The following is a 19320-nucleotide window of genomic DNA, read 5'->3' on the forward strand; positions in this document are numbered from 1 at the left end:
ACTGTAGAGTTTTCTTTTTTTTGTGATTCACTTTGAGTATTTCCGCCCTTTTCCACCAAATGAAGGGTAAATTATTTTCGCGAAAAATTGCATTCACTTTTTTATAGCAAATTTGCTGTGGTGTTTCTACAGAGTTACGATTTTTTTTGCAAAAAAAAGGAAAGCACAAATGGATGGTTTGTAGAAGGTTTTGTCTCTGCTCGTGTATGCGTTTTAAAAAATGTAATCTTTCACGAAAGAGTGCGTAGTTAAGTAGTCGTGATTGACAGAATGGGTAGGTGGACCAAATAATTATGCAAAAAAATGGGTTATTAACGAGTGGGAGGCATAATTTCAATTCGTATGTGCAATACGAATATGTGCAACTTTGGTTTGAGACGTGGGAGACATCAAAGCGCGATGGGAGGGGGAGAAGGAAATTAAAATAGTTCCACATGCATAAGGAATAGACAAAATGATTCCACAGAAAGGACATTTTCGTGAGAGAAAAGGAGAAGCTCTTTTACGCATGGGAAAAAGAGGTATTCTTAATTAATTACCAAGCGAAGGAAACTTTTTTTTTTTAAAAAACTGTGAGTTTTAAGGAAGGCTACAATAGGAACCCCCCCATGGTGCGCGAAATTTTATTTTTACACGTGGGACAGTGCGGAAATCAGCTCGGACATGAATTTTGGTCTGTAGCAATTAAGGAACAGTTGAATAAAAAAATAAACGAGAAAAAAGAGTTAATAGGAAAATACAGTTTTATGAACGATTCAGTGACTTCTTTTTTCGAAAATGAGGGCGAAAATTTTAATTTAAATCAAAAAGAAAGTTTGAAAGCACGGGCTATATTGATAGACACCGAAACAGGGGTAGCAAATGAAATTATGAAAAGTTCTCTTTCTTCCTATTTTGACGAAAATAATATTTTTACCCAACAATCGGGTGCGGGAAATAATTGGTCCCAAGGGTATATGCATTATGGAAGAATGTATGGGAATTTAATTGACAACATAATTAGAAGGAATGTAGAAAAATGTGATTCGCTGCAATCGTTTTATATCACATCATCATTAGGGGGTGGAACGGGTTCTGGGTTAGGTTCTTACATTTTAGAAATGCTGTCTGATAATTATAAACAGATAAAATTTAGCAATTGCGTATTTCCTTCAGCTTGCGATGATGTGATAACATCTCCGTATAATAGCTTTTTTGCCCTGACCAAAATTCACGAGTTTTCGAATTGCGTTTTACCCGTTTCGAACGATGCGCTGCTAAACATTTTAAATAGTAAAAGAATGAAAGATAAAGATAGAGATAGAGAAAATGACAAAAATGATTATTCAAAGATGAATAATATAGTGGCTAACGTAATTGTAAACTTAACGAGTTCTATGCGATTTGAAGGCTCATTAAATGTAGATATAAATGAAATTTGCACAAATTTAATTCCTTACCCTTTTTTTAATTTTATGCTATCATCTTTGAGCCCTTGCACAGAAACGGAAAATATTAGAACATTCGATCATTTATTTAAAAATGTTTTGAACCATAATAATCAAATGCTTATTGCCAACCCCAAGGATGGTCTCAGTTTGTCTATGGCTTTCCTAGTTAGGGGAAATATCAACATTTCAGATGTTACCAAGAATATATTATTAACGAAGAATAATTTGAATATTTTACGGTACAATAAAGATGCCACCAAAATAGGCTTATGTAATGTGCCTCCTTTAAACCAGCCATATAGCTTGCTGTGTCTAATTAATTCGTGTGAAATACGAAACACCTTTTTGCAAATTTTGGAAAGATTTAATAAGTTATTTAAAAGAAAGGCACACCTGCACCACTACTTGGAGTATCTAACGATGGATGACATTTTAGAATTTAAGGAGAAAATACAAAATTTGATTTATGAATATAGCTATATTCAGAAAAATTCATTTTGTTCACCTAAATTTTTAGATAAAAATACCATCCACATTTTGGGGTATGACGTGTGTGAGGAGGAGGAGGAGGAGGATGTGAAGGTGAAGGGAGAGAACTTCTCCAGTGAAGACAGCGCGCGTCCGCACTATTTGAGGCCTAAAATGAGCAAGTATGATAGAAGTGCCAACTGGTTTGACTTTAAAAGTAGGCCCATTGTTTGAGGTACCACGCGGGTTCGAAGTGTGCTCGTTCGTTTGGGGTACCACATAGAGTTAGAAGTGCGCGCGTTTGTTTGCGCATTGGCCCAAGTGCTTACTCGGCCAGCACTATTTGGAGTACTCCCCCGCTGTACTTTTTCCGTGTAAAAACTGTACATTTTAGTTATAATGCGTTTATATTTGCCACCTTATAACAATTTTGCACCTTTTTTCGTCAAACGTGCTAAAAAAAATTAAGGCTAATGAGTAATGAAAGTCCACGTAGATGCAGCATTTTTGTTCATAAGAAAAGGCAAGTCTATCAAATAAAGGCACAACACTGGGGTGGTGTAAATGTGCGCGTGTACGTACATATATGGGAGCATCATCAAAGTAGCAGGGTCATTACAAATGAGCAACCTGCTATTGTTTATTCTGTTTCGCGTTAATGCGTAGAGGAGGGGTTCACCGGATTGTTCTGCATTTTAAAACGCGTGTTAAATGATAAGTAGGTTATGAATGAATTTAAAATGGAGGTACGCTATGTTGCAGTAGGTGCCCACTACTTGCCTTTTCTCTTTAAGCATTTTGGGCAATTTGCCTACGCATAGGCAAGTCATACTATGTGCAAAAAAAAGAAACCAACAAAAGAGACAAAAACGAACAAACGCGAACAAGGCTTTCACAAAGATGTGCAATAATACCATGCAGAGGAGTGGAAGTACCTTGCCATTAAGCGTTACGCTGTTCCTTTGTAAAGTGGAAGAGAGGTCACTCATGGCAACTAAATTGGGGGGCAAAAATAAATACGAATGATATTTAGCGGTTGATCAAAGGGATGACCTTTTTTTATGCCCATCCAGTTATGGTTAAAATTGAAAATTTTGAAAAGGGAGAAACTCTTAATTAATTAGTGACCGTGTGAAAGTACTATAAAATGGCTTTAAAAAAAGAAAAGCACGACGCAATTTGGCAGTAAATATTGGTAAAATCGTTGCAGTGTTGTATGTGGGTTGAGCCCTGGTTTTTTGGCATAACCCTTTTGGATGACATAAAAAAAAAAAAAAAAGGATTTCCTTTAACGTGCACATATATAGAGTTATTTTATCATTTTTCCAAAATGTGTATTAACGGAGAGGATATGATTAATTCATTTATGTGTGGTGCCCTTTTTTGAACAAAACATTGTTCGTTCTACATGCATAACATGCATAATTTTCGCTTCCGGGGGAGGCGCAAAAGGGAAAAAGTTCCAAGTGAACATTTTTCCTGCAAGGGTTATAATGCCTTGTATTATGAGGAAGTGCTCACTTCATATTAGCGCTGAAAAATATGAGGTAATATCTGTTCCCATAAATGCACTATTAAAAGGGGCATAACCGATTCGGCATAAATGATACCATATAATAACCCCCCGCAATGTGCTAATTAAAAACTTATGCGTTCTTTTAACGTACAATTCATGTGAGCGAAATGGATTTGTCAATAATTAATGGAAGACACGCATGCCCATATAGTAAGTGCTCAACGAAACGAATGTTTCGACTTGATGCTTAAAACGGAGGGGTGCCATTTTATGGGCCAAATTTTATCGTTTGAATCGACCCATTTTTGACATGATCCGAATAGCGTAACGATGATTAACACTTGAAATTTGTTAATAAAAAAAAAAAACGGACCTCATGAGGCACCAATTTTACTTTTGGGTTATGCCACTCATTCGGGTATTTTCATTTGTCTAGGTGAAGTTACAAACTCTGAATGTAGCTTTACGCATGTTGAGGAAATTATATTAATTATTAAGCGCATATATATTTTTTGCAACATTTTAAAAGATACTGCTCCCTTCTCAAAATATGACTCATTTTTTGCAACCTTGTTGACCGTGTTCGGAGAAGAATAAAGCCTCGAAAAAAACTAAAGCAGGAAAAGGAACTTTTTTCATTAACGATTTTTTTGATTCATTTCATTTTTATCCTTCTACATTTTTGCGCAAGAGGATACAATTTTGACTTTTTCTTTAAAGGTCAACAGATTGAATATGGAATCCCGAGGCATACTAAGGGAACGAAGAATGCATATAACAGAATAAACGCACAAAAGGCTCAAAAAAAAGAAAGCACTTAAAAAAAAAACAGAAAACATTTTTCAGTTGCAAAGCCTGCTACAGCGTGAAGTGCACACAGAGCACTTAAAACAGTTAAGGTTATGGGATAAGGGGTGCAGGGCCATTACAGGTTGATCACAAATATGTCAATAATTGGTCATATTTAGTGGCACGGGCGAAACATAAGTGGTTAATGCGCAAAAGCATTCTACATCCGATAGTGCTGCTTTTAAGTGTTTATACTCCTAAGTGCGTAAGCGTTTTGCAGACATAGCTATTTAAGCCCCGAATTGAAGGAAAAAGCCGCAAGTGCTACATAATTATTCTTCTGCATCATTTTTTTATGCTCTTTTTACAAATCTTTGAAAATTAAAAAATTATATTGTGTATGATAAATAGTAACAATTAAGCAAAGGTGATTTTTCCAATTTTGTGAAATATGCATTTTATCAGAACAATTCAGTAACGCGTTCGTTACATGTACATGCAGTATAAATGTAAACATAAATATACTTCAAAACGTGCGTTTCGAAGCCCTTGTGGTATATAAAATTGAAATTTACATGTTACTGCGTGGAATTATCCGTTTATTTGATCATTTTTGACTTCCAAGGAAACCCTGTAAAAAAGGAAAGAACGAAGGGGCCACTGCAGAATTCGCCACATTTTGTTCCGGGCATTCGAACAAGCACACAAAATTGTGCCTTCCGAAGTTGTAGGATAAATACTACTTGGTGGAGTTCAGAAAAAAAACTGAAAAAAATTGAAAAAAAATTGAAAACAACTCTGTAGAAGATATGACATTTATGCTACTTAGTATTGACATTGTTGGGGAAGTTCACAATCTGGAGTTTTCTCCCCTTGTGGTTTTCGAATTAGTTTAATACCGAACAACCTTCTGAAATATTCTGCATTATTACAAACGGAACTGAAGAACGAAGTGGTGGATATTCTTTATCAGGAGTTGCACACATACATATATCTATTTAAGAATACAATTGGGAAATATGGCTGAACCAAATTTAACTACACCTGGATTCCCAGGAGGATCCACTACTACCACATTGAGAGGATTACTTGAAAGTGCAGTTTCTAATATGAGCAGTAGTGGTTTATTAACGACTTCTACTCCATTAAGCACACCAGTTAGTTCTCCTTTGGTCGAAGATTTACCTACAGACGGACTTGCCAATGTTACAGCTGGTGGATTACCTACCACTTCAACTACATCAGGTACACCGTTTAGTATTTCCCTTGTTGAAGATGCAGTTACATCTGCAGTTACTACAGTACAAAATGTTGTGACTGAATCACTAAATACAACACTTGGAAATGTTACAAGTTCAGAAATGGGAAAGAACCTTACTGATGCGTTAAGTTCTGCTGTTTCGGGTATGTTTAATGGTACTCAGAATGCCACGTCCATTCCGACTTCTGCCAATGGAACAGGAGGATATACATCTACATTAAGCGAAGCCATCAGAGAAGCGGCAAACACAACCCTTAGCTCTATTGCAGAGATTGTGACAAATGGTACTACTGGTAATACAACTCAGCCATCATATGTGAGTGCTACCACAAATGGAACCACCCCTACAGATCCTCCGTTTAACCCTGCTGTACCTATTTTTTTATCAATATTTCTCCTTATTTCAATTGCCATATGGGTGTTTATAATATATACGGTAAGAAGCTATTCATGTTTTTATGCTTTTATGTTCATTTTTAATTATTCAATAAACCTTATATACACTTAACTGTATTTTTTATCCATTTTTAATGCATCATTTAGGATATTCGTGACACTAAAAAAGATAAAAAAATAGAAGAGAGGGAATTAAAAGAACTATTGAGGCTGCTAAGTGCAGATTACGAAAATGAGAGAAATAAACGTCGTAGAAGAGCAAGGAGAATTCGTTATCATGATGAAGAAGGTAGTCTTGAGGAGGTTGATGAAAATAATGATAAAAGGGACGATGGGGATGATAGTTCAAGTAATGATAAAAAGGACGATGGGGATGATGGTGCAAGTAAAGATAAAAAGGACGATGAGGATGATGGTGAAAGTAAAGATAAAAAGGACGATGGGGATGATGGTGCAAGTAAAGATAAACAGGACGAGGGGGAAGATGGTGCAAGTAAAGATAAAAAGGACGAGGGGGAAGATCGTTATCCTTCTAGTTCAGTTTTTGATCCGTATTTTTTAAGTGCAATGAGATTCTAATAGTAATAATATATCACACGTTGTGAACTATCCCTTATAATTTCTATATGTAAAAATGGAGCATTTTCCGTTTGATACTCAAAAAGTGTTCTTGCAGAAAATGATTAACCGTTCAGTATTTTTTACTCACCAATGTAGCATAAATAAAATAAAGCATGGGTCTAAAATTTTGTATATTAATTTTACGTATGCCCGAAGGAACGAAAAAAAGAGTTCCCTTAAATATTGATCATCGATCATTTTCATTTTGAAAACAGTACTTAAATGCACAGCATTTCGGAAAGGATTTTTTTTTCCTTTCGAATTGTTCTAAAGTGTGCATAAGTATTTTTTTTTTCCCATTGTATATTATTGTACATTAAGACATTTTGTTTTTCTGATGTTTTTAAAAATTAACGTGTAAAATAGTAAAACAAATGAATTTTTTTATTAAGTCAATCTTTTCACATAATTTTTACGAAATAGTGGTTCGTCTTAATGTTAGAAAAAAACGTGCCAATTGGAATGAGATGTACGTTATTCCTCGTTCGCTTCAGCGTGCGAGTAATTTTATTCTAATTATGGGCACAGTTATGCGTGGTACAACTACTATATGTAGAACTCATTTGGGGAGAAACTAACGAGTGGTCAAACTATTTAAGTTTTGCATTTAATTAGGAAGGAAAACTTATGAAATTTTTCTTCCTTTTAAGAAAATATTTTATTTGATTGAAAAAGGGCATGTTTTTTTTTATATTTTTACTCCGCTACATTTCGTAAAATGCGTAAAATTGGACAGACCACGGCGGCGTAATTATATTTGCGGTATGCTTATAGGAGTAAAACATAGTCGATAATATCAAAGAGGTGAAATGGTTAGAATCGGAGAAAGTGCGTCTTTATTCTGTTCAAAGGTGTTTCTAGGATTGTAAATTATCATTTGTGATAAATGAAAGAAGGAAGGCTTCGTATTGAGTCTGTATTGGAACATTTCCCAAGCAGCCTTTTCATCATGAATGCTGTGATGTGCACTATGTATCTTTAAAAGATGTGTAATCAACGTGTTGTATGCGCTATCGATTTAAATAAATTGGTTTATTTTTTAAGGGAATAAGCGTATTAATAATAAGGCAGTTAAAACAAATTAATTAGGGCATAAAATGATTTGAGACTCCTCACTATATGCTTATATAATAAGAGCTATTTTGTAATGAAAAAAATTTGAATATTTTTACATTGAGGTATTTTTTTTAAGTGTTTTACAACATGCATGTCCTCCATTTTACATTTCGTTTATTCATTTTTTAAAGATGGTAACATAACATTTCTGTGAGAAGAAATTCGTTAAAATTTTCTCTTTCGTTGGGGGATAAGTTTACAGACAAAAGATTCCTCCATTATACCCATTTGAATACACTTTTTTGTTCTTCCCAGTTTTAACTTAACATTTTCCATACAAATGTTACTTAACTGTAAATTGGTCAAGTTATATACAAATGGATTGACATAAGTCGTGGCCATTATTCAAAAATAACAATTGCTTCACTGGCTGGTTATAGCAGAAGGGGCAATCTCATGTGCACAAAAAAAAAGAATCCTTTTTGCAGATAAGTAAAGGAGCATGATGATGAAAGCGAATTTTTCCTCACTTCTAAACATTTTCATGGTTCAATATGCTTTTATTTCTACACTTTCCTGCTAAAAAAAAGCCTTTTTCCTGGTGCGTTTTTTTTGATAAAAGGGCACATGTACGGATAGTTTCCCATTATATGGTTTCCCCCCCAAAACAACATCACATTTTACATGCAACTTGGTTTAGTGTAGCATAAAAATGTATTTTATCCTGATTTCCATTTCTTAATTTTTAGCTCATGTTAAAATTGAAGAAGATGAGGTTCTGCGAGTCCATATATACCAAGCGGATGTGAGTGTCCGAATTTTAAAAATTTCGAAACGCTCTTCTTAGAGGCACATACAGTAGAAACGGTATATTCTTTATTTTGGGACGAATCTGCTATTATCAGCTCAAAAAGGAATTGCATGCTGAAGCGTAAAGCTTTTTTTTTTTTTCCTGTAAGAACTATTCTGTGAGTATATAAAAAAATGCGCTGTTCCTTATGACATTGTATAAGCAAAAAAAAAAAAAAAAAAAACTCTTTACAGCCTTTAATAATTACATTTAAATTGACACAAAATGATGAGAAAAAAATGATCTTTAATCTGTTATTTTTTCTCAATTTTTTTCTTACAAGAAAAATTATAAATCATGAGAAGAGGTCTATTTAATGCCACATACATGCGAACCACGGGCATATCGATTTTCCTATATGGAAAAAAAAAAAGATGTAATTTAATCATTTTTTGAATAAAAATAAGCGTTTTGGGCGAGTATACATTCAAATCATTTAATTGTGGATTAAATGTAAGAAGAAACATATCATATGCTGTAAAAAAAAAAAAAATTTCAACTTATTTTAACTGAAGCATCAACACATGTACAACACCCTTACATTTTCGTATGCCTGCATGCCTCAAATAACGCTGGTTTATTTTATATAATTTATAGGACCCCTAAAACCATGAACAGAATTCTTTAAATCCTTCGCAGACGAGTATTCTTATAGCACATTTTTCCCATGCATTTTGATTTAATTTCACATGGGAATAAATTCAGTTAATAGTTGCTATTCATTTTATTATCGTGTTATGTAATTTTTTTAATGATTTATTCCCGCCCATATTAAGAACACTTGACAAGTACACAACACAAAATTTTGAAAACAGAAAAAAGGATAGTTCGTTTTTCATATCAACAATGAAAAATCCTGTAAAACGAAAGCGGTACGATTTAAAAAGGCAAAACAAGTAGAATTTTGTTGCCTGCCTATAAATTTATTGATACCTGACTGGTGCAGAAAACAAAAATATATAAACATGAATGTAACATAAGAGTGCTGAAGTAGACTCATTGTACAAAAATAAAATGTGATCAAGTTAATGTTTTCATGTGGTTGTTTAGCATGCTCATTTTAGTGTAAACATCCCTTTTAACATTTCACTTTTTTCTTGAACATGAATGGATACTAATTGTGTCTATAGTTAACTGTTACTGCATATTTTTTGCTATGATTATTTTATGACGTGCAGTTAAGGTTTTAATTTTCTCATGTAATGCAAATAACACGATAGAAGAGCGTGGAACTGTGATATTTACATTGTTGTAGAAGATAAAATTGTTATATTTTTACTGCATTTTTTTTTGCATATAATGTCTTTTAAAATGAAATATTTCTACAAATTGGCCATAGTCTTAGTCTATATTCATACATATTTCATGCGAAACAGATGTGTGAGAAAAGTATTTTTAGCTGAAAAAGAACCTGATTCTGGTGTAAAATCAGGGGATGGGAAAGGCTCTTATGATGATGATGATGATACTATGACAGAAGTTATAAGGCTTTTGTCCCTTCAGGCTTTGGGGCAGGAACAAGAGGAACAGAAGAAATCCGAAGAAGAGGGTGCAGCTGGAGGGGCGGAAGAAAAGGGGGCAGCTGGAGGGGAAGAAGAAATGGGGGCAGTTGGAGGGGAAGAAGAAATGGAAACTGGAGAGACATCCCCAAGAAAAAGAAGATTAAGTTTAAGACAAACACATTTTCAATTAAAAGATATTAAAAAATACAAGGGGAGCTCTGAAGAAGAACAGACGGAAAAAGTACAAGAAAAGGGAGCAACTTCAAGTGTATCATCATCAAAAGTTGCACCAGAAGAAAAGCCTGAAAAAACTAATGACCCCGAGTTAGATGAGTTTAGACGTGTACTAAAGGAATGTGATGATATGAATGTCGAAATTGGTGAAGAAGCAATAGAGGAATATATAAAGGTAGGGGTAAACACAGTAGAAAAAATTTCTCAAGTGCATAAAGATTATCCATTAAATTTGGCGAAAGGCATTGACTTTGAAAATCCTCGTATGCCTTTTGGAGTAGCAGACAAAAACTTTGATCTGAAAAGTGAAAATGAATTACGCGACACTCTATATTTTGATGATTACATGAATATTCCATTATTTGAATTTTTAAATAATACTATGGTGGGTAATTTAAGTCTGGCAAAAGTTAATCATTTATATGTCAAAGAAAGTATTAAATATCAGGCATGCAGTGGTTCTCTGTTGGAGTATCTTGGTTCAAAAAACTTATCTTTTAACATTGATCATTATTTTGGTCTTAATTTAGGAACATATTTATCTGAGGAGCAATGTGAAATTTGCAATTTTGAAGATCCAAAAATAAGGGCTATACGAGAAAGACATGTGGAAAATACTTATGTAGTTGAAAGATTAACTGTGATAAATTGCTTTAGGCATTTGAATTTTGCCGAACGAAGGAAATTAAGAGATATAATTTTTTACCAACATAAGAATATTTCTCATATAAAAAAAACATTATCTCTCTTAGCTGAAAAACGTTTTAAAATTAAGAAAGATTCAATGCTTCTTTCACAAAATTTTTCTTTGCCTAAAAATTTTATATATAAGGATGTTATTCTTTTGACATGTCTACATTATGTAACCAGTTACTCTATTGTAATACTTAAGCCATTAAAAATTAAAGTTGTTGGAAAAGGTGTGATACAATATAGGGAGTTTTATAATACTTCAGGTATGCTAAATCATTTAATAGCTTTACTAGAGTTTATGGAAAGTAATTCACAGTTGTGTCGTAAATTCTTTGATACATATAAAAATGTTGGTGGTTTTTACCCACGTTTGAAATCAACTGACGATATAGTACCCATTTTTAATTATTTAACGGTAAGATATCAAATATGTTGTATAATGTATAATATAGGTAAATTAATTTCGAAATTTCAATATTGTGAAGATAGGGTAACTAATTATGAGGAGCATCTTCTTGGGGATTATGTTAAAACAATCTTTTCATTAGAACGTACATTAAATAAGGCGAAAGAGTTGCTTAAACACTGAATACAAGATATGTGGTTATATATTTAGGGTTTAAATAAAAACAAAATGAAAAATGTGTATAAATCATTGCAATTTCTTTTGTTTGTTGTACATATTACAGCATAACTTTCTTTATCAAAATATTTTGAAATGTAGAAAGAAAAGTAATTCTTATTCTGTTCTACATTTGTAAGATAAATAAGACCATCTTTGTTGCCTTTTTTTTTTTTTCTTATTTTCTTAATTTCATAATTTGTTACACTTTGAAATTTTTGAACGTTTTAAAAATGTTTGTAGAGCTAATGTTTTCCGCTTTTAGTTTTGTACTTTTTAACAATTCCGTGTGTACTTAAAAAAGTATGAAAATGTACAGTAAATATATGTTTTTTCTATGAGTATGTTTTATAAGATAAAAATTATGCCTTAGAGGTATAAAGCAAAATTCCACCAAAAAAGTCTTTAAAAAAAATCTCTTAAAAAAAATATTTTTTCTTTAAATGAAAGCGAACATGTGCTGAATGTACCTTGTGCATAATTTGCGCTTTATAAGACGCACAATTTTTATCTGCTATGGAGGATGCAACAACTATCTTTTTATTTTGCACACAGGTTACAGCAGTTGAGCGTTTACTTAAGTCAGATTTAATTTATCATAATGAACACATGTAGTGAAATAGTCCGCACGGAGCATTTTGCAGTACGCGCCTTAATTTAAGCAGAACTGCGTTATTTTAATTATGGCTATAAAATAATATACGGTGAGATCCCTTTGTGATGCATTTTGTTCAAATGGAACAGTAAAAGAAATGTTGCAATTTGTATATAATAAATAAAAAGAAATGATCTTAATTTTTTGATCGGTTAATGTGGCATATATATGTGCAGGAAAAAGTTGCATTAGAGGGTGCGCAATTTTTATGATGAACAGGGAAGAAAAACAAATTGTTTGCTCATTTGTAAATGAGCTGAGCGCATTTGAAATTTTGCTATCCATTCGCATTATGTATGAGTTGCCTTTTTTTTTTAAAATAATGTGAAACGAGTTTGTACATCCTATCATAAAAAATGTTTTGAAAATGTTTCAATATTTTTTAAAAAACACAATGTGATGAATGTATCCTCTGTGGTGATGCACGTTGGAGAATGGGTTTAAATTTTTTTACAGAGTTCAGCCATATAGGAAAAATTACCCAGTTGCACATATTTAAACACATATTGAGAAATAATTGTGATTAAAAAAAAGTTATTCATGAATGTTTGTTAAGAAAAAAAGGAAATTTAAACCATACATGCTTGCATCTCTTGTTGGGCATATTCATTTCTTGGAAAAAAAAAATCAACGTGGAAAAAAATTCCCAAGTGTAAATGCTTTAAATATGGTGATGAAATTTACTTCACATATTGCGCATATTATAAATATTTTTAAAAAGCTTCGCACGCAAATTTTTTAATTTTGAAGAACACTTTTGCGATTATATATTATACGCGAATTTTTTAAACCAATTGGCCATAATAACGAATTCGTTAAGATGCTAAAAAGGTGATATAAATGAAGTACAAAGTAGGAACGTATCGCTTTATCAGAGAAAATTTACAAGTATAGTGGTAAATAATTTCGGCATGCTTATGACGCAAATGATTGGCAAAAAAATAGTCAGTACAGTGTTGCTCCATAGAGGTCATGAAATGGGCCAGCCCCCCATACCAACAAAAATAAGATCAGAGAATTAATTAATGTCAAAATTGAAGAAATTTGAAGAGGATAAATTATACGAAATAAATACACATATATACCACATAATGAACAATTTTTACCCGCCTAAAATGCCCTCATACAGTTTTTAAAAAGGAATTCCTTTTTAAATATAAATTATATGTTCGGTTAAATTGGCATCATGTCTGAAGAAACTGCACATTAAAAGGTGAAGTGCATAAAAAGTAGAATGCATATAATTCTCACGCATTAATGTGTTAAGAAGCGTTTCATTCATACGTGTGAAATGTAAGAAGGTGGAGAGAAAATTTCTGAAATGTCAAAAGGGGTTTATATGTTGGCGCATTTTTTTTGTTTCATACATGTGTTCATAACCCGGTTTGTGTTAACACACGCTTCAATTTTATAACACGAAAATGGTGATATATCATTTCGGAAAGGCAATATATATTCGTTTTACAAATGTGCGCTGAGAAAACAGAAAGGGTGATTAAATAGGGAAAACCATTTTTGTGCACGTAAAATATGTAACACTTCTTTGTAAGGACGAACCTGAAAAGGGGGTTGCTATCATAATGGGCTTTTCCCATAAGACATCACGTTCATCGAAAGTGAAAATATTAATCATTTTGTTATCATTTTAGGATTACCCCGAATGATGATTGGATTTGTGTGGGGGGTACATAACATATACAATTATATTGTTTGCATATTCAGGGGGGTATTAAAAACATTATAAGTTTTCCATTTTGGAAAAAATTAGAATGAAAATGAAAGCGTAAAATGTAGCATAAATTGTTTAAAGAAAACTTATAAGAAAAAGATGTGTTAAAAAAAAAAAAAAACACAATCCACTTAAATTAGCATGAACAGTTTACATTCATTTTTGCCCACCTTAAAAAGGGTAAAAGAGACAGCAAAGCATTATTTTACTAAAATTTTATAACAGTTATGATGCGTGTGCAGTTTATGTATGCATAACATAAAATTATATATGTTCACAATTTTGTGAAAGCTCACAATATGATAATCTGAGCGCCAGCCAAATTTACGGTTTGACGCAGGGATTAACCATTGTGCATTTATGTGTTAAGTTTGATAGGAATATACTCATCTGTAAATAAAAAAGTCTTACATTCGTGCACACTTCAAAGGGGAAAATAACTGATGATCGATCGGGTTATTGTAACGATGGGAAAAGCTTTGCCTAACAAGTTTCACCTGTGTATTGAGCTATCTGATTGATTAGAAGTCACCAATATTTGAAAGGCAGGCAGATATGAACGCGTCAGTAGTTGCTTTTATTTCATTTTGTTAATTTTCGTCAGAATCTGTTTCTTTTTCTTTTTCCTCCTTTTTTTCCTTTTCCGATTCGTCGGATTGGTTGATCTCGGGCTGTTCAAAGGTTTCCTGTGCGGCACCAGAGTGAGGTATATCGTCTATAGGCAAATCAATAAATTCAGCGGGAGCTGCTCCTTCCTCTTGATTCACAGGAAGCTGAGGCGGTAAATGAAAAGGTAAATTGCGCATTATATATGTAATATGTACAGGTATATATAATAAAGAGGCGTATGTATAAATACGTGCACACATTTTGCAACAGTTTTTTGGGACATTATTCAACCATGCCGAAGGAAAGCATTCCTTTATTCTTACCCCAACGGCGAAGACCAATCCTATGTAGATAACCATAAGGGTAGTAGCTAAGACGAGTATGAGTCCGGAATTTGCAGCTGCCTCATCAGCTGATATTGCAGTAGGCAATTCGTCCTTAATGGTTTTTAAGGCTTCTCCAGCCAAGGAGTTAATATCAGAAGTCATTTTCAACAAGGGTACCTTTTAATCAAAAAAAAAAAAAACAAAAAACAAATTAAAATTGATGTGAAATGTTATTAATTTTTTTTTGTGCACATGTATATATAGTATTCGTATAAGATTATTCTGTGTCATTTTTGTACATGTAGACAATTATTTTAATTCGTAAAAGCGCAGAGTTAGCAATTACAATTTATAGCATTCACTTGTTTTTATTTTTCTTACTTAAAAGATAGATAAATGGTGAAAAAAAATGTAAAAATTAGAGAATATACTACCGTTTTATTGAAGCAGTAAATGGAGTAACGCGGTTTTAATACTTTTCAAGTTAAATGGCGAAGGGGGATTTAAGCAGAAATGATTTATGCACCAATATAAAGAAAAATACAAGTTACATGTTCTGTATTAGTTCTATTTTATTAAATAAGTTTGCCTAAATTGGGGACAAAAGTAGAACTAAAATTTTACAATTATTCATTTTGAAATTTGCAAAAGTATGCTAAGGCAAAACAGTAAGATGGCAAATTAAACCACTACTAAATTGCAATTTAATTGATGCTAGAAATATACATTTTGCATAGAACAATTAACCACAAAAAAAGGTCTGCTAAGAAGGCGAATACAAATAATAAATTTTTTAAATTCAATAGATTATTTCGGAACTGCTAAAATTTTGTTATTCGTATTTTTTTTTTTTTTTTTGTCTTCAACTTTTTTTAAATACAATTTTGTTGAAATAAAAATTTTATGAAGCAAATGCGCATAATATCATTCCAGTAGGAATTCCCATTTTTTATTTATTTTTTTTTTTTTTTGCGATTAATTATAACGTACGAAATAGAATAATTGTCTGCAACCAAAGATTTTGCAACGGTAAAAATAAAAATGTAGCATTGGGCATAGAGTTATGTAAGGCATAATTACCTTTACGTAGCAGCAGTAGTAGCGCCAACTTTTAATGGTATTTTGGCAATGCGATTTTAGGATGCATTCCGGTTTGTTATATGCCTTCTTAAGGAATATTAGTTTTATTTATAATAAAAAGTTCATTTCTGCAGCATCACTATTTTGATCTTTTTACGTCCATAATTTGTTTTTTTTATTGTTTATATTGAAAAAATTAGGAACATGAAAAATAAAATGAAAGAAGTATTCACTATTTATGACATGTGAATAAATTTGAAGCATTGTAAAAAGACCTGCAGGAATCTTCATGAAAAAAAGAGCGCTTAAAAAAAAAATATAACATTAAGTTATATTCATGAGGAAGAATAATGGGCAACGTACAAATGCTCCAAAACGAATGAACAAAAAATGGTAGCATTAATTTGAAGTGCATGAAATGTACAGAATTTGAAAAGTATGAACAAAATGCGAAATAGCAGAATTAAAAAAGGAAATATTAGCATTTTTAGCAGGTCCACGAGTTTTTTTATAGCATTTTCTTTTTCATCGTAAGGCTATTTTTTGTCATATGCTTTTCGTAAGAATGCGGTTTGTTGTTGCATGGACGAGGGAAAACGGAACAATTTGAATTGTTCTAAGATATGAAAAACATATGCCTATATAATTAAATATACATATATGTATATACACAACTGAAACGCGCTGCGCTTGAGATAACTAAGCAGCTATGAATGAAACTACGCATGCGATTGCTATCTGCAATTTGTAATTATGCCACCTTTTGATGATCAGCAGTTAATGGCCAATATATGCATGGCTAAGGTGGCCAGTCACTGGGTATTTTCCTACATATGCATAGACAACTAAGTAAGCGCTAGTTATTGACGAACCTATGCACAGTTTTACTGAAATATTTGGTACCGATATGTGTCTATTTACGGGTACATTTTCTAAATTTTATTCCCTTCTTGGGTAAAATACCACCATTCTGTGGAATTTTGAACATGCGACTTACTGAGCGCAGCTTTTTAAAAAGTTTCTTTTTTTCAATGTGTCAATGTGCTACACGAACGGGGGTAATCTCTTCAAAAGATGGATGAAAAACTATCTGTAGGTGTTAAAATGTATATTAAATTTGCTCGAAAGTTGGGTTGTTTTTTCGATTCGTTCCTTATATGCTTAAAAAGTGCTATGCGGGTGCAATGAATTGGAAAAAAGTTCATATAGGAATATTTTCTTAAATACATCATATCATTTTTGAATATCATAAGGATATGCCGTTTAATGGATATCGCTGAGCCTATTTTATCATCTTCGTACATGTGTACAACTTTCACGCATATAAAAATTTGGATGTGCTTGTCTAAAAATGTGATTTTTGTTAAACAGAACAGTTAATGCAGACCATAACAAAAAAAAAAAAAAAAAATACGGTATAATGGTTTAATTGAGAAGACAAAATGGGTTAAAATGATGAATATGAAAAGGGGAAAACAGGTAAATTTTAAAATGTTTTCACGAAAAAGAGCGACACCAAATGAATTTCTCTTAATAAGGCATAAATTCTTATTTCTGAATATTGCTGCTGATTCTTTTTTAGCATCCGAATGAAATTCAGTTCTAACATATGTCCTTTTGCACAATATTCAATTAAAATTGTACAAGGTCAACGGGGTTACCACTGTAAATTATGTGTACGGTGAGATTAAGCCGCTGAAACGTATTTGTATTCACATATGTTTTGCGCTGTGTGGGGAACGTAATTTTTATTCATAAATAAATTTGCCGCAAAAATTCTTCACGATTTATTGGTTAATTGTAGAAAGGCAGATGGTACATTGTATATTTTTCTTTTCCTCATTTGTTTCCTCATTTTTTTTGATATTTTCTCTCCTTGAAGAAATAAACGCATTGGGGGAGCACGCCGTGATATGCTACAACAACATGCTACGCGTAATTGTACAAATTTTTTTTTTTTTTCCAAGCAACCTCTCGTTTGGTACGAGCTTAAAAAAAGCTTTTCCTATACACCTTATTTGCTTAAATTTTGATATAACTGACCTCTATTCCATTTTGCCACAAAGTGCTATTTTCTTTTATAGTTGCATGCATTCGCAAAGAAGACCACTAGCGGTTGCCTTTACATGTGCACATATATTTAATCAGTTTTCTTGGGGGATTTTCTCCTTAAATGATATTAAAATTAGTTATTCGTTTTGAATACCCTTTTTATAAAAAAATATTTGTTTCTTTTTCCCTTAATTTTTTCTTCATTTTTGAGAAAAAACTTTTTTAGTCCACTTAAAAGTGGCATGCAACTGTGACAAATGCAGTTATTACGAAACCCGCATGCCTTTACCACGCATGTGTAGACACATAAAATGTTGTGGTTTTAAAATTTTATGCTTTTAATTTGTGGTTTAAAACATTGTAATTAATTATAGGGGAAGCAAAGCACATGTAGGTGACCTCCCACTGCAAATATATTTGTTCGTACGCATATGTATGCAGTGTTAACCACATGTATCGGCAAATTTAAACGATAAAATGTTTTGCTAGCAACACAAATGAAAATGGATAAAATGAAGCGAAAAAAAAAAGTGAAATAAAATAAAAAATAAAAATGAAAAGTGGCAAGAAAGAGTTGCATGTTATAAAATTGACACATTAACAAGTAAACAATTTGACACATTAACAAGTCAACAAATTGACACATTAAGAAGTTAACAAATTGGCACGTCAACATTTCGACAAATTTATGCTACGAAAATTGCGCAACTGCTTCGGCAGACGAAGAAAAAGCTCCCTTTTAATTACGCCTGCATGTGCAGTATATACATAAAAATTTTGTATTCTTTTTTTTGCCAAGTCGTTTTTGTTTTATTTGTTGCCCCCAATGAAAATAACCAAAGTGTACATTTTTATCCTTATTTTACTCTTTCATATTTTATTTGAACCCCATTTGTGCAATGATGTCGTAAAGATAAGTGATTCGCATTTGATGAAGTCCCCCATTGAAGAATTAAATAAAAAGAAGAAAAAGAAGGTGATATATGCCGTTATAGGCACACTGTTGGGCATACTTGCCGTAGCCGCAGGTGGATTTGGAATGACTTATAAAAGGGAGAAGCCTTCCATATGGAAAGATTTAGGCCCGGACGCGCATGGCATTTTAAACAGCACAATTGCACAGGGAATATGGATGGCAAAGAAGAACATGACTAGGGATACCACGCCCGTAGATAAGTTATTACCGCAGGTGGATGAAATAAAAAATATAATAAAAGAGGAATTGGGAAATAGAAAGTTGGATATTGATAAATATGATGCATTACAAATAGAAGATTTTTGCAATTTTTCGCTTTTTAATATTAGAGAGTCTATGATATCATTTCAAAGAAACTTAAGATTAGGAAAATTCTAGACCAACCAGTAACATAAGGTATAATAAAGATATTGATGGGTGTGTACAGATGAGACGGGGGTGGAAATACATTTGCT

At 32.6% G+C, this 19320-nt stretch overlaps 5 protein-coding genes across 5 annotated transcripts; 4 read left to right on the forward strand and 1 right to left on the reverse strand.

Moving 5' to 3' along the window:
• Positions 1-608: 608 nt before the first annotated feature.
• PVX_118660 (tubulin, putative) lies at positions 609-2132 on the forward strand (the record flags this gene model as incomplete). Its single annotated transcript, XM_001615975.1, has 1 exon — positions 609-2132. One exon carries the CDS (start codon positions 609-611, stop codon positions 2130-2132), a length of 1524 nt encoding a protein of 507 aa, XP_001616025.1.
• Positions 2133-5564: 3432 nt separating this feature from the next.
• PVX_118665 (hypothetical protein, conserved) lies at positions 5565-6439 on the forward strand (the record flags this gene model as incomplete). The annotated part of the gene is made up of 2 exons (XM_001615976.1): positions 5565-5900; positions 6008-6439. The coding sequence occupies 2 exons, from the start codon at positions 5565-5567 to the stop codon at positions 6437-6439; spliced, it is 768 nt and encodes a 255-aa protein (XP_001616026.1).
• Positions 6440-9698: 3259 nt separating this feature from the next.
• PVX_118670 (hypothetical protein, conserved) lies at positions 9699-11405 on the forward strand (the record flags this gene model as incomplete). Its single annotated transcript, XM_001615977.1, has 1 exon — positions 9699-11405. The coding sequence occupies one exon, from the start codon at positions 9699-9701 to the stop codon at positions 11403-11405; it is 1707 nt and encodes a 568-aa protein (XP_001616027.1).
• A 3007-nt stretch (positions 11406-14412) lies between these two features.
• Positions 14413-14919, reverse strand: PVX_118675 (hypothetical protein; the record flags this gene model as incomplete). Its single annotated transcript, XM_001615978.1, has 2 exons — positions 14413-14595; positions 14755-14919. 2 exons carry the CDS (start codon positions 14917-14919, stop codon positions 14413-14415), a joined length of 348 nt encoding a protein of 115 aa, XP_001616028.1.
• A 3546-nt stretch (positions 14920-18465) lies between these two features.
• PVX_118680 (early transcribed membrane protein (ETRAMP)) lies at positions 18466-19258 on the forward strand. The gene has a single exon (XM_001615979.1). The coding sequence runs from the start codon at positions 18716-18718 to the stop codon at positions 19241-19243; it is 528 nt and encodes a 175-aa protein (XP_001616029.1). The 5' UTR covers positions 18466-18715; the 3' UTR covers positions 19244-19258.
• Positions 19259-19320: the final 62 nt, after the last annotated feature.

Source organism: Plasmodium vivax, chromosome 12 (genome assembly GCF_000002415.2).
Source record: "Plasmodium vivax chromosome 12, whole genome shotgun sequence".
NCBI lineage: Eukaryota > Apicomplexa > Aconoidasida > Haemosporida > Plasmodiidae > Plasmodium > Plasmodium vivax.

What these genes read in the sequence shown, in the direction of transcription:
- PVX_118680 (XM_001615979.1), top strand. Translation starts at nt 18,716, where the DNA reads ATGAAAATAACCAAAGTGTACATTTTTATCCTTATTTTACTCTTTCAT.